Below are 20,999 nucleotides of genomic sequence, written 5' to 3' on the forward strand. Positions count from 1 at the left end.
TGTGGATGTGGATGTAATAAGGACTTTACCCTATCATTGGAACCAACCAACAACTCAGTTAATATTAACGTCTCATTGTCCGCGCAGATGCCGATCAGTAGAGGAGTCTTTAATATCCGACTCAAAATCTTGGGCGGGTGGTATTTTAAGGTACTAATGTACAAAACGAAGGTCGGTTCAGAAAAACACTATTATTCTGGTCTTTTTGACATAGGTTGATTTAAGCATTGGATGTGAGAAATTAGGTTATACACGCACACACACACAAAATAAAATAAGCGGTCCAACCCGATTACCCTTTTTGATACGCCAGATACTGAGCCACAGAAGAGGTTTTGGTTGGCCATCGTCGTAGTACCATACACGTGTATTGGCTATGCACAGAGCGTCGTACAGATTATCTCAAAACCTTGCACGACAATCGGCATTTTCAACGGCTGATTTCTTGGAGTCAGCAAGTAGCAAGCATGGACATTTGAAGTACCAGTGAGTGGCAGTGAACAGTGGGCGGATGCATGCTCGGCACACAGTAGTTAGCCAGGAGGAATGGATATAACCATAGCAGCAATAGATCAAGGCGCGTGCAGACTACTTGATGGAGAACAAAAAAGCTATCTATCATAAAACTGCTCTGAGGGGAATACCCCGCCATACAGTGTGTACGTCTTTGCTGCCAAAAAAAAAAAAAAAAGTCCGCGAGGATATTGCACGACTCTTTCTATGGTCGTTTGGGCCTAGTTTTCCCCGCGAACCAAGAGACAGCAAACAGCCATCAATTTCTTTACTTTCTTCTTCCTGTTTAAAATAAACAGTGCTATACACTAGCCCATCCGCCTATCTATACGCTCCTTAAGACACACACACTCTCTCTCTTCTCGCAACATCCCCCCCCACCCCACCCCACCTCTCCTTCCAACACTCCCTCATCGTACTACCACTCCCCTAAAACCTATCACGCGCTTCTTTGGAGAAAAAAGGTATTGTGGACTAATATATCGGCATCAGCATCACAATGATGATGATAGCAGCGATGATGGTTCTCGTTGTTGTTGTTGTTGTTGCTGATAATAGCTATAGCCGACCGCTAATAAGAGAGCACCCCTTCTTCTTCTTCTGTATTATACTGACTGGCTTCTCAATTCAACAACAACAACAACAACAACAACAGATCCCCGTTTTAAGGTATAACATCGAATTCGGCAAAAGTTTTCTTTTATATAATCTTTGTGTAAGCCTTTTTATATACATAACACACACACCCCCCCCTCCTTCCTTCCTTCCTTCTTTCCTTGCGGGCTGCTAAAGTTGTTGTTGTTGCGTGGGTGCGTGTGGTTTCTCTCTTTCTCTCTCTTTTTTCTTGCTTCTTCCTTTCTCAAACCAACTCCATTGTGGGTCATCATCTCTTCTTCTATTCCTTTTTTTTTTCTTGTTCCCCATTCTCCCTATCGAGGACCTCAGCCACGAGTTTCTTAGCTACGAGCAAAAACACCCGCTCCACACATTAGAGAGGTGCTTTTCTACTCCGGTCGCTTTTTCCCTTCTCTCTTCCACTTTATTTCTTTTTTTTTTTTTTCCTTTTTTTAATTTCTATTTTCTTTGGACTTGTCTTCATCTAATTTGCTATTTGTAATTCGCCTTTGTTATAGCACACAAGAAACAGACACACATCATTATTAGTACACCATTCGAAATCCTTCCTTTTTACCTACGACCATCCATCCAACCAGCATTTCACATCCGCTCCGTCAAAGACGAAAAAGAATAAGAAATAAATAGCAATGACCGGAAACCATTCTCATTCCTCCACCGCAGCGAATCCATTTTCCTCGCACAACGTTGTTGGTGTACACTACCGAGTCGGCAAAAAGATTGGCGAAGGCAGTTTCGGTATTATCTACGAAGGTGAGAATGACCAAGAACGATTGGACCCTCTTTTTGTACATTGTAGACACTTTCCCTGTCAACTTTTCTTTTCCCCCCCCTCCTCCTCCTCCTACCCTTTCTTCTTTTCCCTTTTTCTCTTCTCAAAAGGAAACGTTCTGTCACAGTAACACAAGCAGTGTATTTTCTTTTGTCCATATCATCAAGGCACCAATTTGCTCAACAATCAACCCGTGGCCATCAAGTTTGAACCAAGGAAAAGCGATGCACCCCAGTTGCGCGACGAATACAGAACGTATAAAATTATGGCAGGCTCAAGTAAGCTTTCTTCGATTCAATTGCTTCTTCTTCTTCTTCTTGGGTGTTCAATCGATCATTAACATGTCAATACATTATCAGCCGGTATACCCACAGCCTATTACTTTGGTCAAGAAGGGCTTCACAATATCCTTGTTATTGATTTATTGGGCCCCAGTTTGGAAGATATGTTTGATATTTGTGGTCGTCGATTCTCGACAAAAACTGTTGCCATGCTCGCAAAGCAAATGGTAATGACAAGGACATGTGTTATGTGAGAGAGAGAGAGAGAGAGAGTGAGTGAATAAAAGGATGTGTATATCCAATTCATGCTAACCTATTCTTTCTTCATTTACACAATCCCCCCCCCCTCCTCCTCCCCCCCAAACCTGCGTTTGTACAATATCATCACACATACTTCCCCTAACTCCTTACAGCTGAATCGCGTGCAGACCATCCATGAAAAGAATTTGATATACCGGGATATCAAGCCTGATAACTTTCTGATCGGCAAACCTGGCACCAAAATGGCAAACCATATTTTCATTGTCGACTTTGGCATGGCCAAACTGTACCGCGATCCAAAGACCAAGCAACATATTCCTTACCGTGAACGCAAGAGTCTTTCCGGCACTGCACGCTACATGAGTATCAACACGCATCTAGGTCGAGGTATGTGGGCGATGTTTAGAATCTATTTCTTCATCCATTGAAACGCTTTTGGCTGATTGTTGGCCCTCTCATCTTTTCCAGAACAATCGCGCCGTGACGATCTGGAAGCACTTGGACATGTCTTTATGTACTTTTTGCGTGGCTCGCTCCCATGGCAAGGATTGAAGGCTGCCACAAACAAGCAAAAGTACGAGAAGATTGGTGAAAAGAAGCAGAGTACTGCTGTCAAGGAACTTTGTGATGGATTCCCCGGTAAGCTTGTTTCTTTGGGTTTGCTTCTTCATTGATTAACTAATGCGTTCTTGATTTAAATAGAGGAATTTGGTATCTATCTTCAGTAAGTCAATGAAACCTTAATTCCGTCTTAAAAAGTGTGTATTATAATGTGATTTAACGTATATTGTTATTTCTTTCAAATAGATACGTCCGCAAACTCGGATTCGAAGAGACGCCCGATTACGACTTTTTACGAGAGCTTTTCACAAAGGTCATCAAGAATGCGGGTGAGGTTGAAGACGGTGTCTACGACTGGATGCTGCTCAACAACGGCAAGGGCTGGGAAACGCTCTCGAAACGCCAAGCGGCTCGTCAAGGACTTCCTGCACCTGCCAAGAAGGTTATTGCGGACAATCAGCGCCAGATGACCTCGGGCAAGCATCCCGAACCCCAGACGAGGGAGCAGCAGCCAGCTGCAGAAGCACATCACGCTTCGGCACAAGCAACACAACGTCATAGCCAGCAACAACAACAACAGCACCAGCACCAGCACCAGCAGCAGCCAATACTCCAGCAAAAGAAGCCAAGTCTTCTGGCAAAACTGACGTGTGGTCTGTGTCAGTGACCAAGAAAAGGTCGATTAGGGCATGCGTATTATTCCCTGGACTAGAAGAGCATTTTACAAAGCAGCAGCAGCAGCAGCAACGACCACATACAAAACGATTCTCTTTTCTTACTTATAACCTTTCTGTCTCTGTCTCTGTCTCTCTCTCTCTCTCTCTCTCTCTCTCTCGTTTCTTCCCCTCATCGTCTTTCTCAATACTCCACCCTTTCTTTCTCTTCTACCCTATCGCACACACACTCACACTCACACTCACACGCGCACCCACTCATTCTCGCACGCAAGCACAAGCACACACACACACAATCAATGCGTTGTTGTGGTACCCGTACTAGCAATTCTCTATCAGCACGCACTCACTCACATTCACAATCTTGATTTTCTTTTCTTTCTTACAATTACTATTTTGCAAAGTTATAATTTACGCTCTTGTCACCTTTTTTTTTCTCTTTTTTTCTCTCCCCTCAGCGTCTTCATCTACTGTTCATCTCTCCCTCTCCCCCTCCCCTCGAGTTTCTTGTCCTAATCAAATCAATGAACATCCTCTCTTTTTTTTTTATAAACCATAGAAACTTATTATGAAAAAAAAAGAAGTTTCATGTTGCATTGGCAGCATGTGCGAGTGACTGACTCTATAGTGCAGTTAAGAAACTCGCGTGGCACACATACTTGAATGCATACGCAGCTTATTATCCTCAAACATCGACAATCAAGGAATGTTGCGGTTTTGTTTGGGAACACTAAGCTAACTGCTTCGGTTCCCCCCAAAGTGATAGGGTATAGTAGTAGTAGTAGGCTACTCATTAGTGTGTTGGTGCAATCCAGGCACCTCGTTGTTCTGAACCCTGACTTGTACAGCCACAGCATGGCCTGCTGACTCGGTAATTTTAATAAGGTTGCATGACGGCCATTGTTTTCAATAGATTATCACAGCACACATCGTTGATCGCCATCACGATGAGAAAGGAAGAAAAAGAGATCCTTGATGGCGTTACATCATTGTTGAGGCATAAGGTACGCGATAAATTAAATAGATGAGAGATGATGATGCATATATACACACCCCAGCTGTCCTCCCTCATTTTCTGTAGCCCGACCGTCACGTGTGTCCGCACATCTGTTCTTTTGCATTGATAGTAAGTATACCCAAATTGACAATTAGCTGTTCGTGAGTATGTATGTAGTAGAATCTACATATGTACTTACCTTCACCCTCCTGCACTTTACACCCTTGTTGGCGACACGAGTATGCGCCGTGGTTTTTCCAGTCTCGTAACGTTTAGTCTTACCTCAATTCTCATTTTATAAGTGGTTGCTGTTGTTTCTGAACCATTATTCTATAAGCTTGTTTTGCTGTGTTAGCATTACTGAGCTTGCGGATGCATAACACTTATATGTAGCTTAGCACGATAAACAAAAGTACATACTAGCCTTGTCTAGAGTTTCGTTCCTTTCAAATTGCTGTGTCTAAATTGACTTCACATGACAATGCCAATTCCTTTCTTGTCAGTGTGGCCGTATGTTCCTATATCTATATCACTGGAGTACCCCATAAGGATCTGATACGAGGAAATCAGGATTCTTAAACTAAAAGAACAGTATTTTGAAGATTCCGCTGATGATGTTGACTCTTTAGTGCTCTTTTTCTAACTGTAGCTATTATGGATTTGGCCACGTCTTTGCCATGGTCCCGAATTTGAGCATAAGAAATACAATTTGGATTTTGATTCAACGAGCACTATGCTAAAGGTTGGATTGCAATTTCTGTCAAAAAAAAAGTTAAATACTGCTTATTATTCATTGAGTGGTGCAGTTGTTAGTATCACTCAGTTAAAAGTGCTTCCGCTGCTTTAACGCAATCCTTGTTACCACTTCTTTAGTGCCTTCTCTATTATTCAGCTAGCTGTAATCTCTTGATTGTTCATGAGTTTCAAAGTATGTTTAACTGTGGAGGCATAATGTTAACGGCGAGCAGCAAAGAGTATCCCGGTTTGTAGCAGCTGATTGTCTATAAGTTATAGTAAGGAGGTTTCAATCATGAAGGACGGTGAATTCTCAGGTGTGACAAGTGATTTCGTGCCAGCTTCGCCGGCCCGTCTTTACACTTTTGCTTTGCGTGCTCAACAGATAACTTTTAAACGTTTTCCCTCAATTTTTATGCATCAAAAACCCCCATCCAATGCCAGGTAAAATCAGGAATTAACGTTCTAGATTGAGTGCATTAATTAATAATTCAACAGGCAATAATCATAAACAGAAGCCATCCGATCGACGCGATTCGCTGAAACAACAACAACGAAAGAATTCAGCCGGTAAAGGAGATAATTTCAAGATGGGAGGATAGAGAGAGAGAGAGAGAGAGAGCATGTGTGTATTCATTATGCTTGGAAAGATGAAACGGGCTAAAATGCAGAGAGTCAATCTAGGCAAACAAAAAGAGTACCAACAGACAGGAACCGGAGGGAACAAGACGAGTAATACCAACAATACCAGCAGTAGCAGCGGCAACAATAACATCAATAGCAATAACAACAACAGCACCAGCCGGACAAGTACACCTCCAATAGCACCCGCACCCGCACCAGCGGTGGGTGCAACGCCTACACCCGTAACACCACACACATTAGGTGTGAATGGATTCAATAGCGCAGAAGTTGTGCAGTTCTTAAACCAACGTAAGTACAGAGGAGGGGGAGGTTTTAACTCAATGCAAACGAGTGTGTCTGATTGGGAAATTTACCATGCTATACAGGATTTTCAGACACGTTGACAGCATATCACGACACAAATGCCGAGGCATCGACGAGACCGGTCAAGTATGAGAGTCAGGAGAAGGCATGGGGCGGCAAAGGAGGACTACCGTCAGTATGGGGACAAAAGAGTGAGTTTCGGCTTTCTTTTCTTTTCTTATGGATACTATTTAAGAGAGAGAGGATGCGGGGTATATACATTTATACACGATAAGAAGAAAAAGGCAAGCAAAAATAGATAACAAAAATTTGGTTTGTGGGTGTTGTATCATAATAGATGGTGCCATGGCAACTGGAGCTGATCTGTTCTCAGAAATGCTGAAAACACCGCATCAGCAACAACAGCAGCAGCAGTAGTAGGATGACGATGAGGGATAGCAATAGCAGTTAGAGTAATAGGAGATATCAGGTTGTCGTTTTTGACATGTGTGTAGTTTGATGATAACAGTTATTGGTGGCGATCGGAAAACCGGGTTAATGCGTACAGTGTCGATGCTTATAGTGTTATCGTTTCTTCTTCTTCTTCTTGTACGTTTAATAATCATCGTCGTCATCGTCACTCCATATATTTTCTCGGGATACTTTGGATTTTTCGACAATATATCGGCCTTCCTTGTACTTTTGCGGTTTCTCGCGCGCCCGCAAGTATTTCCATCCGAGTTTCGTGCGGCATACACTGCAGGATATATCAGCAACTGTATGGACGCCTGTCATCAACAGCCGCTCTTCTTTGACTCCCACAATAACGTTGACGACTTTACCCACAAGAAATGCAGGTCCATGCTTGTTTGAAGGAAAAAAGGAAGACTCTTTAGTTTCTTTTGGGCATAGTGTCATAAAGGGAAAAGAAGACTGGAGCAGAGATAAAAAAAAAAGCCATCTATTATGTAAAGTGCTTGCTTACCCTTCCTTGAAATGCTCTGGACATGATGGCATCGTGGGTTGTAATGTGGCAGTGACAACTAGAGCAAGTGTAGACTCGGTTGCGAGTTTGAAGGTATGCCTGATGTTGCTGCGATTGTCTTCTGCTCGTCATTATGATCCGAACAATGGCCAAAAAAGATAAAATGACATTGCGTAGCTGGGCAAACAGTTTTGTCTTTGTATTAATATGATAGAAAAGGGGGATGTCAGGGATTTACCAAGAGAGAGGGAGAGAGAGAAAAGTGGTGTGCGAAGCGTGCCCTGTCACATGGTCATAAGATGTGGTGTGTGGCCGTTCTCGTGGCAGGATTATGATAAATACGCCATTCTTTTTCTAACAGGCGGGTGAAGAGCAATACTAATGAAGAACTGTCCCGTTTCTTTTTTCCTTGATTCTTTTCTCTCTCCAGATTTGCCTATCTATCGTCTTCATTATACCATCTTTTTTTTATTCTTTTTCAATCATTACTATCATCATGGGTCACTAATTATCATGAATGGCTGGAATTTATATAGCGAACGTACTGCATGATCCGTCTCGTGCAGAATTTGATCAATGCACAGGGTTATGCAAAAATTTTGGTCAAATTGATCAAGAATGTTTACACTTTAAGTTTACTGAAATACCTTTATTTAACTATTATGATTACCGTCGTCGTCATCATCATCATCATATTGCCGCCGTCACTACATCAACAAATGTGGTCTAACTGCACGACACTAACGATCTGTAATGCTTCTCAAGTGATCACTCGAGCAGGAACAAGAATTAATCCGTTGTTTGTCAAAAACAAAAATCTATCACTAACGTGCATTCGTTGGCTCAGCAATTTGCCCTTTTTGCGTCCGCTAGTCTAGTGTATTATATACCAGTGAGTGATGCACACATACTACATCATAATTACTATCATTGTATGATTAGCTTATTAAGCAGTGCCATTATCACATAACAGAAACTAATCATATATCTCCTATCTACACAAACCACTTTTCATGTCATACGTCTATCAAGTGCTATGAAAAAGGATAATTATAATCTCAGGCACAGTACTTTAATTCATAGTTCACACATGAGTGACCTGAAATCATCATGTATTTCAATCACCAAGCCAGTGTTATTCCGCAAGGAGAAACATTCACCCAAGCATGCTCCCTCTTGTGACAATGACTTTAACTCGGGACGACGCTCCTTCTTAAACGGTATTCATAATATGCGCACATAAAAAAAAAGAGAGTATGTAAACGCTACGCTGAGAAACACATCGTTGGCCTTATACACTGTACTTCTGAAGCAATGTGGAATTTTTCTAAACTGCATATTACACAGATGTCTAAAGCATATGCGACTATATAGTAAGTGTAAGACCTTGTGTATTTTATTTCGCCAAAACGGTGCTGTCACAATCGTGCTGCGATGAGTTGCACGTCTAACATTATCCGAGTAGCTTAAATCAGTTGAGTCTGACGAAATCGTGCAGTATTACTCATGCTTTGTAAGTGAATACTCTTACTTAAACAAGGACCTTTAGTTCCGTGTCGTATGTACTTTTTTTCAAACGATTACGCATGAGGGTTTCCATAGCACATTGTCCTTTATGTGTGTCAACTACAGGCTTTCGTGATACACAAGACGATCAAATTGTATTATTTGCTGTTGCAGATCGGTATAGTATAGGCCTATGAGAAACCACAATGACAATAAAGGTGATGCTGGGAGTGACAAGGAAGGGAGGGACTCGAGTTACTTTATGTCACATAAATACAGCAAACTTCATACAAGCGTAACAAAAGGGTATTATGATTATATCCATATTCCGAGCACTCCACTCGTGGGTAATAATTATCAAAGATGAAGAAGCTGGTGTTTTGGTACGTGAGTGTTTGTGAAGATTGCTCATCCACTCCTGTGGTGCCTTTCTATTGTGCTACAGTGGTCTGTCAGTTGACGGAGCCAGCCAAAAGTATACCTGCTCGACGACATTGCATTATACGCTTCATTTGGAAATTTTGCGTGTCATTTGATATGTTAAGCAGCTTTTGACTCTTCCCATGTTACTGTTGATTCTTGTGTAATACCTAAAAAGAAAAGGCTTTCTCTTTTCGCGTTCAGAATGGCCTGCTTGTACAGGTTCGTTGCACAACAAGGGCGCAACATATGTGGCTGCACCAGAACCTGGGGTAAAATTTCCATGAACAAGATATATAGAGTTTCATTGCAGCTATTACACTCTAAGAAAGATCGTATTTGTAAAGCAACTGCATTTGCATGTGTTTTTTTATCTTTACTTTTTCGTACGTCTTGTGATTGCTTTTTACCTCTGCAATTCGCATTGGTGATGGTAGAATGCAGGGAAAAAGAATGATGGTTTTATCAAATTGAAAGGCATGAAGCAGCCTGCTGCATCATACTTAAAGAAGCAAACAAAGGAAATGTGATACTAGGGATAATCTGGACCGCTGAAGGAACAAAACCAAGATAAAAGGTCATTATTATTATTGAGGTTACTGCTAGTAGCACAGCTTCCTGGATTGCTGGTAATTAAAAAACAAAAGCTTTAGTTCTAAATCTTCATCATACTCTACAATTTTTGCAGAAAATCTACAGTAGCCACTATCATACCTGCTTTACTATATAATATCGCGCACTTGTAAATATTAGCGAGGAGTTTACATAGTATGATAGTGGCACAATGATAGAGCAGATAGATCAGACACAATGTACAAATCATATTCAAATCCTTTAGCTGGACACAATTTGTTTGTTTTGCTGTTGGAAAAGAACAAGACTGCAGGAACAACTAGGTTGAGAGTACTGTAAGAGGAAGGATTCGGTATGGGTAGTGATCACAGTCTCACTCTCCGGTCATTCGGAGCGAGCTGTATAAAGAAAGCAGAAGATGACAACATCGTCCTCTACGCGGGCTATGAGCTTAACGCAACAGGGCGAGTCTTGGAGCGAACAGCCTGTCGCATGATAGAATGTGCTTTATATACCAGTGACTCCTTACAGTCCAGCATATAGTAGTTGACATGAACGACATAAAAGCATGGCAGTTTTCTCTTTTATAATTTTGGGTGCATTGGCTTGCCAACCCAAGAACTAAGCGTGTCCATGTCACAATCGATCTTATTTCGGCAGTGTGCTGCAGGTCAGCATTGGCCAGTGCACTAAAAATAATTGAATGCGAGCATCATGTAACACACATGGTACACAGCCTATTGTGGAGAGACCCCCAAAAAAAGCGAATTGGCTTTACAGATTTACTCAAATCCTTCTATGGTATAGCTGCAACAGGGAGAACAAAAGGACGCAAAAAGTAGTGTGACAGTCAAGAGGAGCCATCAGCCCTTCTTGGTCAATCTTTCAAGATGTATACCGAGGCACAGTGATCTTTAAACAACACCAAAATTCAGTATTCTTTTTCAACAATAGCACATGTACTAGGGAGTGCTGTGATGAAAGTGGCGGAGGACAAGATTTATTTGTCGTTGAGAAAAATATGCAAAGAGGTACCCATGGTAGCTTATTAGTTGGACCAACATCAATATCGTTCGTTCTGTGTAACATCAGAGCTGACTGAATCGTTTTCCTTCAACGAACATGATACTCCCACTATGGGAACACAAATGGCTTCTTTTAAATTCTTTTCCGCGCTCACACATTTTCCGTTTCTTCTTTCTCTCCTTTAATTATTTTTAATTTTCATATCCTCCCAACAAAACACAATGAGAACACTAGGCAACAGTATTCGAAGAGTCCCACCAGCTGCAGCCGTCAAAATCCTGCGTCAAGGCTTTGTTCTCCCAACACCTGCAGCGCGTGTGCTTTTCAAGGACATTTTGAAGCCCGAGAAATGGCACCGCAAATGGATCTACAAAGTGCGCTGGAATCAAGCGTGGTGGGGCGGTTGGATTGGTGAAAATATCAGCAAACTGGACCACGACGGCATGATGAACCGGGTAGCGAGAGCAGATATTATCTTTTTCCATGTTCACGGTAAGTTTCCACTGTTGTTTGCTGGGGTTTTGTCAGCTCAGGTGGTAAAAGCTAACGACAAAACACTATAAATAATAAATAGGTGGTGGATTTCGCATCGGCAAATACAACATGTTCATGGACACCTACATCCAGCTGCTGCGTGTGCTCAAGGTCAAGTTCAATGTGGATGCCCTGATCATGTCAGTCGAGCACAGGTAAAGGAGAAGATTTTTGTCTATAATGTCGATTTTCCTTGTTTGATGGATTGTCTTCCAAGAGGGTTCCCTCCGACTAAAAAAATTGGGGTCTATCCTCCAGACTATCGCCGGAGTACAGATATCCCAGCGCAACTGAAGATGTCGTACACGCATATGATCACTTGATCAACACCCTCCACGTCGACCCGTCTCGAGTGATTGCCATGGGCGGATCCACAGGCGCTGCGCTTATCTTGGAAATGCTGTTTATCACACACGACCCTTCAATGTTTGAAATTCAAGCAGACAGTATCGAAGGTGGATCAGCAGAAGCCATCGCACCCGAGCTGCCGCGGCCTGCTTCGCTCATCATCAGCTCACCTCTAGTCACCGAGCAAACAACATCGGAATCCTGGCGCACCAACACAAAATACGATTACATTAGCCAAATCACCGCGAAAAAAATCATTGATGAATACTTTGAGGAACGCTCTCCCGACGCACCACCCGAAGCCTGTTTGCTTGGTCTTGCCGATATGCAAACCGGCTACAATGCCTTTTTACCACAAACACTCATGTTTGTTGGTAACAAAGAAGTCCTTCGTGACGATGCCCTGGATTTTGCTCACAAGGCTGAACAGGGTACGCTGTTTATTATCTGATAGGGGGGCCCCCTCTGTACGTACCTTGTTCTTTTGTTACTTACTAAACCATTTCTGTATTTGTTTGCGCTCGTTTAGACGGTGTTCCGTGGGAAACGATCGTGGAAGAGTGCTGCCATGACTTTTTCTTTGTTCGAGAGGTTGTCAAGGACAAAAAGGTGTTGGAGCGTGCCGACGAGATCTTTGCAGACTTTTGCTATAGGACAGTGATTGGCCCACGCCATGCAGAAGAACGATCTTATCGACGAGCAAGTGAAGGTTTGGCCGCGGTGCCTGAAGAGCAACACGATACCGAGTCATACGTAGACGGTTCGTCGTCGGAAGACGAATTTCACGAGGCATTGACCATGAGCGTGGATTCGAATCAGTCCGGTACTACCGCAGTGTCAGAAGAATCATCCAAAGTTTCGACTGTGTCATCAACAAACACTTCGTCTACCAAAAAAAAATCAATGACAATTTATGTATAAATACAATGTAACTCGAATCGACTTGTTATATGTTTTTAAAAGTCCTTAACTTTATCTCAACACCTTTCTCTCCTTTTTTCTCTTCTTTTGCCGCAGTACTATATTATCTTCTTTTCTAGTGGACGAGCCCTGTATACCAATCATTTCTGTAAATAAACTCTTCTTTTATCAATATCAATACGACTGTCTACTACTAGCAGCAGCGGCCAATGTTTTGTATCTGCCTTTTTCTCGTCAAAAAACGTGGACCATATCGCCAAATAAACGCCACAAGTCTTATGCAGCAACATTAAGAAGGGCGAAATTGTGACGGACAATAAGTTCATCTGTATGCTATACCCTATCGCCCAAATCAACTGATATCTGTTACATCAAAAAGTGCTTAAGCGATAATAAACATGGTGATACTAATCAACGATACTGCTGTAGAAAATTGTTTCTTTCTCAATCTCCTGCAGGAGGCAAAGTGGTGTCAAATCCCACAAAAATAACAAAGAAATGTGGTGATATCTGGTAGATGGACTTTGAGGCCATGTATTATGTATCTACTACACGTTCTAAACCATTTGTTTGCTTGTGTATATAAACAATTCCTCATTGACTGAAGCTGAAAAATCGTGTGATACATGTTTTTCAGGCGGCAACAAATCAGTCCGGTTCATATCGGACGATTGAACGGCCCGTATAAAACGTTACAGTGGACTCCCTTAAGACCACCCTCGGTAAGTTCAATCCTCAATAACATCAACCCTCCGAGGGATGCCCCTCTAACATCAACTTTAACCACTTGAACCTTGTTGAAACTAATTGAGCCAAAATGTGTCTGCTTAGAATAAAAACTGTGTACCTATGTTTTTCTTAATCTTTGAAAAACCTTTTTGATACAATTGTTGCATCTACCATTTCTTGTTTTTATGGTTATTCAAAGGTATAAAAATGGGTGTCATAGGCAATGTAATAACGTGGTTATCTAAGCAGCTTAGAAGAACAAAACAAAATCATCAGATGGCAAAATCCTATATAGTATGTAGATATTCGATGGCTTTCACTTCAACTAGGATACTACTAATATTTATCTGTCATATTACCTCAACCTCCAACTATTTCCACCCTCATTGCCTCTGCTCCAATCCTCACTTCGTTGATCTTAACGAGGGACAGTTGTAGCTTCTGTGGTATGCTTTCTTGAGCATCTGACACAGTTATCATATGTTGAAATATGGTTAGACAAACTAAAAAATCCGAGAATACAATGCAACATACAAATTCAATTTATTCCATAAACGGATAAAAAAAAGTGTTTTTGGCCTAGTAATTGCCGATGGCAGCCACATCATGCGTGTATACGAAAAGGGTAGCGCCCTTGTTTTGTTGATGTGGGTAGTGATACATAATTTCTTAAAACAACAGAACAGGAAATCGACGCCTAATACTTTGCCTATATAAGGCATCGGTCTTATCAAACAAAGTTAAAGTAAACAAGTATAAATTACAGGTGTGAATCAGTCAGAAATGTATCTTACTTATTATCTTCTTTCTTTGAATAAAAAGAATCGTACAACATGCCGTCTTCTAGTACAACAGCATTAGCAGGAACGAGTGAAACCAAAAAGGTCGTGTTAATCACAGGAGGTACAAGTGGACTTGGACGTATATCAGCGCAAAAGATCCTTTGCGATGGTCATACCGTGGTTATTACTGGCCGAAGCAAAAGTCGGCTTGATGAAGCGGTGGCATGGATAAAGCCTTCCGCAAAAGAAAAAGAACGACTCCATACGTTGATCCTTGATCTCGAGAGTCTGGAAAACATCCGTAGTTTTGTCGAATCGTTCAAGGCACTTGGTCTCACTCTTGATGTTGTGGTCAACAATGCCGGTATAATTCCCTCCAGCCACGAGTTTGTTAAAGAAACCATGGTGGTGGAGAAAACATTCTGGACGAATATTGTTGCCCCATGGTAAGCTTCAGGGAACAGAATACCAAAATATAAAAGACATGTAACATGGTGATTAACTCAGTCATACTGCCATGCGTGCTCTTGCGTATGTATATTCGTTGTATTGACCACACTTAGGTATTTAACAATGCTACTAAAACCCCTCCTACCCCGTGGCGGTCGAATTCTTTTTGTTACCTCTGCACTTCACGATCCAAACTTCAAGGTACCTTCAGCCGCACTTGGTGTCGATTACGTTACGACTCCCAACTTTTTCGACAATCTGGACGGGAACCAAAGATTCTTGGGACTCGGCTTTTACAAAGCCAGCAAGCTGGCTATGATGTGGATTGCCTATCTCTTGGCAAAGCAAAACCCCGAATTGGTTGTTATTCCTTTTGAACCTGGTTTTATACCTACCACGAGTCTCTCCCGTGAATCTCCTTGGCTAGTCCGTCAGATTCTGAGATACATCTTGCCTTGGTTCAACCATGCATTGACGTCAGAAGAAACGGCTGCCCATTGGTACTTGCAATATGCAACAAGTCCGGATTTTAGTGCCGCCTCAGGACAGTACTTTTTTTCTGGCAAGAAGCTGGACAGTTCAGAACGATCGCATAATATGGAAGAGGCAACAAAGTTTTGGAATATTTCGTGCGATATCTGTGAAACACCTGGATATCGTCTCCCGTAGTAGCAATAACATGTAAAGGGTAGATTCATATGAATTACGCTCAATATGATTAATACAATGATTCAATAATACACCTTTTATGACCTCAAGTGTTGTCAATTTGAGTCGAAAGCGGTGTAATATTCAGACATAAACGCTACGTCTCTTTTCATGTTTGTGCCATATAATAAATGTGCTCGTTATATATATCGTTGCACGACATCATATGTTAAAGAAATTGAAATGTGTAGAATTATGTACGCTGCACTGCGACGAAACTTTTGCAGCGCGTGTAGTTATTTTTTCTTTAAAAACGACAAAAAGGCTGAAGGTACGTCTTTCGTCGCTCGATCGGACCAACGTCATGGAGAAGAGTTAACAAGTATGCTGACGGAATTACTCGGCGTAAAGCTAACGCGATATCTATTTCTTACGATCTATTGATCTAAGGTATTGTGTTTTGTAGGAATGCTGGAATTGTTGAAGAAACCTGAAAAAGAGCTTCATACTTGTAGCGATAGAGTATGCCGGTCTCAATAAAGTTATAGACGGTTTACTACTTTTCATCAGGTACCCTTTAACAAAATAGCACTGACTGTGTTTATCGTTTTATGTAGATGAGTTAGGTGAACTGGTCACTTCTCCAGAAATCATCCCAACAGAAGAGCAAATATAGGTCTACCGTCGACAACTAGCTCGTGGAGCGACACACGAGTATCTTCTCTTTCGAAAGGGGGTGGGGACGATTTGCTTATTTATGCTCCAATTTATTTACTAACAATGATATACAACAATGCACGATTCTTCGACATAAGTTAAAGATAAAAGATACGTCATGTTAACTTTAGAAATTCAAATCATGATCAAGTTGATAAACCACAATGCTTGTTTTGCTTTGATGTGTTTTTGACAGCTGATCTATGCAGCGATTCTTTTATTATTACGTAATAATAGCAGTAAGGTGAAAATATAAGACTTTGCTCTTATCCAAGGCTCGATAGAGCTTCATTATAGTTTTCTTCGAAAGGTTCTAGCTTTTTGTGATCAATTCGCAGAGGTTTAATTTGTTGCAAATGGCCAGCTTGCCGCAACATGTCTTTGAATGGCCTTGCTTCTTGTTTCTCTACGAGGGAATATGCTTCTCCTTCGCGACCAGCACGAGCAGTACGACCCACACGATGGATATACTTGTCCATGAAATAGGGAACATCGTAGTTGATGACAACAGCAACATTGTCCAAATCAATACCACGTCCGATGAGATCAGAGCAAATCAATCTATGTAATACATGCCGACGTGTGAAACACGAACGGAATATGGTTTAGTATCCTTCCATCTCCAATGACCCTATTTTGTCAAGCATAAACTTACAGATTGATTTCACCGTCTGCAAACTTTTTGAGTAACGCCTTTCTATCTGCCTTTGCCAGTTCACTAGAGTAATCTGCAACGACAATCTTGTCATGATCTTTTTGTCGAGCCTCATAAGCTTCTACTAGCATTTGCAATCGTCGTGTAGAGTCCGTGGACCGGGTAAAGCATAAACATGAGCGAATATTGAAGTGATGTAGGAGATAAATCAAAGTGAGTGGCTTGAGATCGCTGGAGCACACGGTCATGAATTGCTTCAGGCCTTCAGGCGTCGTGTAGTCGGGTGCTTGCTCGGTATCTGTTGATCGCTGGACGGAAATGTATTCGGGCTCTGTCAAATGAAGGCCGGCGATCTTGGCTGGATTCTTTGTCAGCGTTGCAGAAAACAACAGTTTTTGTACCTAAAGATTCGACTTGCGTAAGTATAAAGAAATACTGTCATCACCTTCGCCTCCCGAATACTTCTTCTCTGCCAAGCAACGTACCGTAGGCACTTTGGCCAAATCCACATCGGTTTGTGGCAACTCGAAGCTCGATCTCAAAAAGTTAGGCGCAATAGCGTCTGGTTCTGGTACACTGTTATACACCTTTTCGAGTTAGTATCAAACTTTCAAAAAAGAAAAAGCCAGCACACTCTTGGTTTTAACATTTCAAAAACTAACCCATTTTTATCCGTCTTAAAACTGAATGGGATATCACATTTGTCGGCGACTGGTCGTGTGGCGGCCAAGATTTGATTTAGCCAGTCATTGTAGCTCTGATTCAGCAGCTGATCAGCTTCGTCAATGACCAAGAAACGCAAGTGTTGTAGGCTGAAATTGCGCGTTTCCTTAATATGATCTGTGAGACGGCCTGGCGTGGCAATTAATATATCAATTCGGCTTTGGCCACCTGGATAACTACCGATGAAAACACGTCGTCGTGTTAAAACTCACTACATCCATTATGCGAGCACGAGCGTGATACACATGTAACACACTTACTCATCTGTGGTTTTTCCAACCAACATTTGCTGTTCACGCGCCATGCTCTGTTGACCTACAGCAGCGCCGACACGAAGATTTGTTCCCTTGACAAAAGCCTCAAAGGTCTCTTTCACCTGAATTGCCAATTCACGCGTAGGCAAGACGACAAGTGCCCGTAATCGTGTTACGACGCGTTTGGAAAGAATATCAATGATAGGCAGTACATATGCCATTGTCTTTCCACTACCAGTAGGTGCAGAAACACACAAATCGCCTGGCGGTCTTCGAGTATCGTATAATGCTTGTCGTCTCAAAAATACCGGAATTACTGCGAGTTGCACTATTGTCCGTTTGTCGCATGTTAGCATCGTACCATTTGCAAAGAAAGAGGTTGCATAAATTCAAAACATACCTGCAAAGAAATTGGAGAACCCTAAATCCCGACATCTTTGCACAAGACGATCTGAAAGCCCTGGGAGCGCTTCCAGCTCACACTTTTCGCTTGGAGAAATGACGGTTGGCAGCAAAAGCCAGTCAGGAATACCCATGTTTCGTAACAGTTGGATATCCTCCTGTGTTCGTTCGGTCGAGTCACCCAACATGTCCGGAAACGCCATGATACCTTCATCTGCATCCTTATCGTCTCCTTCCTCCTCAGCATCCTCCATAGCTTCAATCTCGTCTTTGTTGCTATCTGCTTTATCGTCGTCGTTGTCTTTGTTGTCGTTGTCGTCTTCATCTTCCTCTTCTTCCTTTTCAATTATGCTTGGTATAGTGTCTTCTGGTTGCTCGTCGTCAGCGTCAGAGTGGTCGTTATCTTCGTCAATACTCTCTTCATGTTGGGTGTCTTGTTCTAACCGTCTTTTTGTCACTTGAGTGCGTTGTGATTCGTCAGTTGTTGGTTTGTTATTGGCAGTATCGTTTTTTCGTCGTTTCTTTTCGCTCTTTTTCGACGCTGGCCGATCTTCTGTGGGTGGTGGCGGCTGATCGTTGACAGCTTTGCGTTTTCGATTAGCCTTTTCTCGAAGTTGTTGCAAGCGCTCGTTCTTTTTCTCAAAAGTACGCTCCGATTTGGAACTGTCGTCATCGTCACCCTGGTATCGTGCAATCGAAAACATTTCTGCTTTAAAGTTTGATCGATGAACAAAAAGTTTGGTCAAAAGAGTGTTGAAAAAAAAAACTCAATTCATTACCCGCTGGTAAAACTTCTAGTATTTATATTATTTGTTGTGTGTGTGTGTGTGTGTGTGGAGATGGATGATGTGATATGTTGTTATTTACAAAACTATTGGTAGAGTTGGTATATCTATGGTATCATAAAAGACTATGAAGAGCTGCTGCGTAACAATGGAGTGCGTTCATTGCCTTCACGATGAGCATTATGAGAAGCAGTGGTACTGTTGTTGATGGCAGGCGATGATGCACTTTCTTCATCGTCGCCTGAGGGATAGTGTTCGTCAGGATTGGTGTATTTGGGAACATTGTTTGAATAGCTGCCGGCCAGCGCTGGATTGACCTTGACGATGGTATCCACGATCCAAAACTGGACTGCATTCATCACCAAGGGGAATCTGTTTCCATCCAGGTTAGTTCTGGGATGATCAATGGTAGCACCAGCCATCAAGTACAAGAGATAACTTACATAAACATGACAAATACTACTTGGTAGCGATGATTGCCACGTGTCCAGCGCAGTGCCCAGTTGCCGACATTGAACAAAAAGGGACACAGACGGAACAAGCCCAACACACACAGCTTCATCAGGGCTTCGGATACAATAAAGACAGCGGTCTGTCGTGCCCATGGCAACAAACGGCGACGCAGTGGTGGAGGACCATACTCCCCACTTCGAATGTATCGCACATGCAAGTATCGTGCAAGTATCCATTGCAGCGAGTGAAGCCAGAACCAGAGAATACCCACGCCAATGGTGGTGTCCACGAGCACGTTGAGAAAGTACCATACGCAGAGATTCGTTTTGGGGCCATTCATAGGCCGCCCCACCAAATAGCTCACCGCCAAGTTCAAGAAATGAATGACACCCGCGCCCAAAAACTGTTTGCTCACATCCAATGCCCTAGGAACGAAGAAAAAAATAACGAGGATGTGGTCAGTCTCCGCACTCTTGCCATTAAATCCCCACGCCTCTTTTAAAGTGCTCCATACCACACAGGCACTGGCCGTTGCGGTCGCTCTCTCCACCGCTTGTATACAAGCACTAGCAACGCCGTGGTTGCCAGGCATATTTGAACAAGAATAGCGAAACTGTCAAGCAGCTTGCAGCCTTCTTCGTCGCCCGATCCGGAGCAGCCGACACCATCAGGAATGCTGCTTTCTGGAATGGGAACGGAGATCGGCTCCGATGGAGCCATTTTAAGAAGCCTTGGATCTGCGAAAAATAGCGGCGGATGACGAGAGGTTAGGACAGGCAAGAGTAGCATCTGCATAGTGGAGTGAAAAACGAAAAGAGGGAGGATAAAATGCTGAGAGGAAGGAGTAGGAGAGAAGGGTTTCGTTCTAGGCCTTTAGTTTCATCTTATTGGTTACCGCGTCACATTGGAGTGGGGTATTTCGCTTGCACTCTCTTACTCCATTCTATTCGGGGCTTGCGAAAAAGGGAAAACCAAGGGGGGGCAAGGGGGCGGGGGGGTGGAGGAGCTGACATTGGGTCGCATGAATTTTTTAATGCTATTGTTATGCTGGTGATCCTGTGAGACGTTTCTTTGGTTCCCCATATGATGTAACATCAGCAATAGCAACGATTGACTCACTCTGCTGGGATCATGTAAAAATGCCGTGCATACCCTGTGACGATGACTGTTAGTCACGCCATTAAAAATGCTAGTTCTCTCCCCGGCACCAGATGCCGAGCGAATCTATCAATTTCCGTTGTACTTGGAAGGTACATGTTATACAGCCACATAAACTCCAAGCTACGAACGATCAATACTACATGTGTTGAAGGCCAGGAAACAATAGTGCCGTGATGTAATACGCAGCAATGTTGTGATGACTATGATTGACCACAAATACGCCGCTGATGATGCGGGGTGGAGAGCCAACAAACAAACACTTCGATGTTTTTGAAAAGCTCATCCCACGACACAACAAATATAGTATATTGCATTTAATTACCAAGCGTGCACGTAATTGTTATAATTTATATATTCTTTATAAGCGTGATATTGACAGCCGATTGATTACGCGTATGAGTTTTTTTCATCCTGGTTATACGTGTGTTATTTGTTAATCTGAAGACCGTTCAAACAGCTCCATAGGAAGTGGAAGCTTCATAGGAAATTTGCGCATTGTACTTTCGAGGACTATATACTAAAAAGACTATGATGATCTAACATATTAAGTAGAAATAATACTGAGGATAA

The 20,999-nt window shown here is 42.4% G+C and overlaps 7 protein-coding genes across 7 annotated transcripts; 4 read left to right on the plus strand and 3 right to left on the minus strand.

Moving 5' to 3' along the window:
- Positions 1 to 1,555: 1,555 nt before the first annotated feature.
- On the plus strand, positions 1,556 to 3,853 carry BDB00DRAFT_814013 (kinase-like domain-containing protein). Its single transcript, XM_053122810.1, has 7 exons — positions 1,556 to 1,902; positions 2,089 to 2,199; positions 2,281 to 2,429; positions 2,616 to 2,850; positions 2,932 to 3,102; positions 3,166 to 3,187; positions 3,271 to 3,853. Exons 1-7 carry the CDS (start codon positions 1,779 to 1,781, stop codon positions 3,689 to 3,691), a joined length of 1,233 nt encoding a protein of 410 aa, XP_052981555.1. The 5' UTR covers positions 1,556 to 1,778; the 3' UTR covers positions 3,692 to 3,853.
- Positions 3,854 to 5,867: 2,014 nt separating this feature from the next.
- BDB00DRAFT_786379 (uncharacterized protein) lies at positions 5,868 to 6,795 on the plus strand (the record flags this gene model as incomplete). The annotated part of the gene is made up of 5 exons (XM_053120606.1): positions 5,868 to 5,874; positions 5,929 to 6,000; positions 6,316 to 6,363; positions 6,441 to 6,569; positions 6,716 to 6,795. 5 exons carry the CDS (start codon positions 5,868 to 5,870, stop codon positions 6,793 to 6,795), a joined length of 336 nt encoding a protein of 111 aa, XP_052981556.1.
- BDB00DRAFT_241376 (ypel2 protein) lies at positions 6,765 to 7,719 on the minus strand. The gene is made up of 2 exons (XM_053116623.1): positions 7,343 to 7,719; positions 6,765 to 7,221 (listed from the first exon to the last, which is right to left on the minus strand). Exons 1-2 carry the CDS (start codon positions 7,472 to 7,474, stop codon positions 6,973 to 6,975), a joined length of 381 nt encoding a protein of 126 aa, XP_052981557.1. The 5' UTR covers positions 7,475 to 7,719; the 3' UTR covers positions 6,765 to 6,972.
- Positions 7,720 to 10,953: 3,234 nt separating this feature from the next.
- Positions 10,954 to 12,920, plus strand: BDB00DRAFT_814029 (Alpha/Beta hydrolase protein). Its single transcript, XM_053122811.1, has 4 exons — positions 10,954 to 11,359; positions 11,442 to 11,556; positions 11,660 to 12,180; positions 12,279 to 12,920. Exons 1-4 carry the CDS (start codon positions 11,089 to 11,091, stop codon positions 12,668 to 12,670), a joined length of 1,299 nt encoding a protein of 432 aa, XP_052981558.1. The 5' UTR covers positions 10,954 to 11,088; the 3' UTR covers positions 12,671 to 12,920.
- A 1,279-nt stretch (positions 12,921 to 14,199) lies between these two features.
- On the plus strand, positions 14,200 to 15,475 carry BDB00DRAFT_814031 (uncharacterized protein). The gene is made up of 2 exons (XM_053122812.1): positions 14,200 to 14,627; positions 14,745 to 15,475. Exons 1-2 carry the CDS (start codon positions 14,233 to 14,235, stop codon positions 15,298 to 15,300), a joined length of 951 nt encoding a protein of 316 aa, XP_052981559.1. The 5' UTR covers positions 14,200 to 14,232; the 3' UTR covers positions 15,301 to 15,475.
- A 787-nt stretch (positions 15,476 to 16,262) lies between these two features.
- Positions 16,263 to 18,218, minus strand: BDB00DRAFT_760286 (P-loop containing nucleoside triphosphate hydrolase protein; the record flags this gene model as incomplete). Its single annotated transcript, XM_053119200.1, has 6 exons — positions 16,263 to 16,557; positions 16,652 to 17,052; positions 17,137 to 17,227; positions 17,314 to 17,550; positions 17,635 to 17,956; positions 18,029 to 18,218. 6 exons carry the CDS (start codon positions 18,216 to 18,218, stop codon positions 16,263 to 16,265), a joined length of 1,536 nt encoding a protein of 511 aa, XP_052981560.1.
- Positions 18,219 to 18,799: 581 nt separating this feature from the next.
- On the minus strand, positions 18,800 to 20,273 carry BDB00DRAFT_814035 (vacuolar membrane protein-domain-containing protein). The gene is made up of 3 exons (XM_053122813.1): positions 19,783 to 20,273; positions 19,259 to 19,693; positions 18,800 to 19,187 (listed from the first exon to the last, which is right to left on the minus strand). The coding sequence occupies exons 1-3, from the start codon at positions 20,061 to 20,063 to the stop codon at positions 18,941 to 18,943; spliced, it is 963 nt and encodes a 320-aa protein (XP_052981561.1). The 5' UTR covers positions 20,064 to 20,273; the 3' UTR covers positions 18,800 to 18,940.
- Between the last annotated feature and the right edge of the window lie 726 nt (positions 20,274 to 20,999).

Source organism: Zychaea mexicana (genome assembly GCF_025766255.1).
Source record: "Zychaea mexicana strain RSA 1403 chromosome Unknown BDB00scaffold_21, whole genome shotgun sequence".
NCBI classification, from domain to species: domain Eukaryota; kingdom Fungi; phylum Mucoromycota; class Mucoromycetes; order Mucorales; family Lichtheimiaceae; genus Zychaea; species Zychaea mexicana.

Excerpts from the sequence above, each read along its gene's own strand:
- BDB00DRAFT_814013 (XM_053122810.1), top strand. The coding sequence starts at position 1,779 with ATGACCGGAAACCATTCTCATTCCTCCACCGCAGCGAATCCATTTTCC. Across the intron at positions 2,200-2,280 it reads TAAAATTATGGCAGGCTCAA|CCGGTATACCCACAGCCTAT; the intron begins GTAAGCTTTCTT and ends ATACATTATCAG. Across the intron at positions 3,103-3,165 it reads ACTTTGTGATGGATTCCCCG|AGGAATTTGGTATCTATCTT; the intron begins GTAAGCTTGTTT and ends TGATTTAAATAG.
- BDB00DRAFT_241376 (XM_053116623.1), bottom strand. The coding sequence starts at position 7,474 with ATGACGAGCAGAAGACAATCGCAGCAACATCAGGCATACCTTCAAACT. Across the intron at positions 7,222-7,342 it reads CCAGAGCATTTCAAGGAAGG|CATGGACCTGCATTTCTTGT; the intron begins GTAAGCAAGCAC and ends CCTTCAAACAAG.
- BDB00DRAFT_814029 (XM_053122811.1), top strand. The coding sequence starts at position 11,089 with ATGAGAACACTAGGCAACAGTATTCGAAGAGTCCCACCAGCTGCAGCC. Across the intron at positions 11,360-11,441 it reads TATCTTTTTCCATGTTCACG|GTGGTGGATTTCGCATCGGC; the intron begins GTAAGTTTCCAC and ends AATAATAAATAG. Across the intron at positions 11,557-11,659 it reads ATCATGTCAGTCGAGCACAG|ACTATCGCCGGAGTACAGAT; the intron begins GTAAAGGAGAAG and ends TCTATCCTCCAG.
- BDB00DRAFT_814031 (XM_053122812.1), top strand. The coding sequence starts at position 14,233 with ATGCCGTCTTCTAGTACAACAGCATTAGCAGGAACGAGTGAAACCAAA. Across the intron at positions 14,628-14,744 it reads ACGAATATTGTTGCCCCATG|GTATTTAACAATGCTACTAA; the intron begins GTAAGCTTCAGG and ends GACCACACTTAG.
- BDB00DRAFT_814035 (XM_053122813.1), bottom strand. The coding sequence starts at position 20,063 with ATGCAGATGCTACTCTTGCCTGTCCTAACCTCTCGTCATCCGCCGCTA. Across the intron at positions 19,694-19,782 it reads CAACGGCCAGTGCCTGTGTG|GGCATTGGATGTGAGCAAAC; the intron begins GTATGGAGCACT and ends CTTCGTTCCTAG. Across the intron at positions 19,188-19,258 it reads GTAGTATTTGTCATGTTTAT|ATTCCCCTTGGTGATGAATG; the intron begins GTAAGTTATCTC and ends GGATGGAAACAG.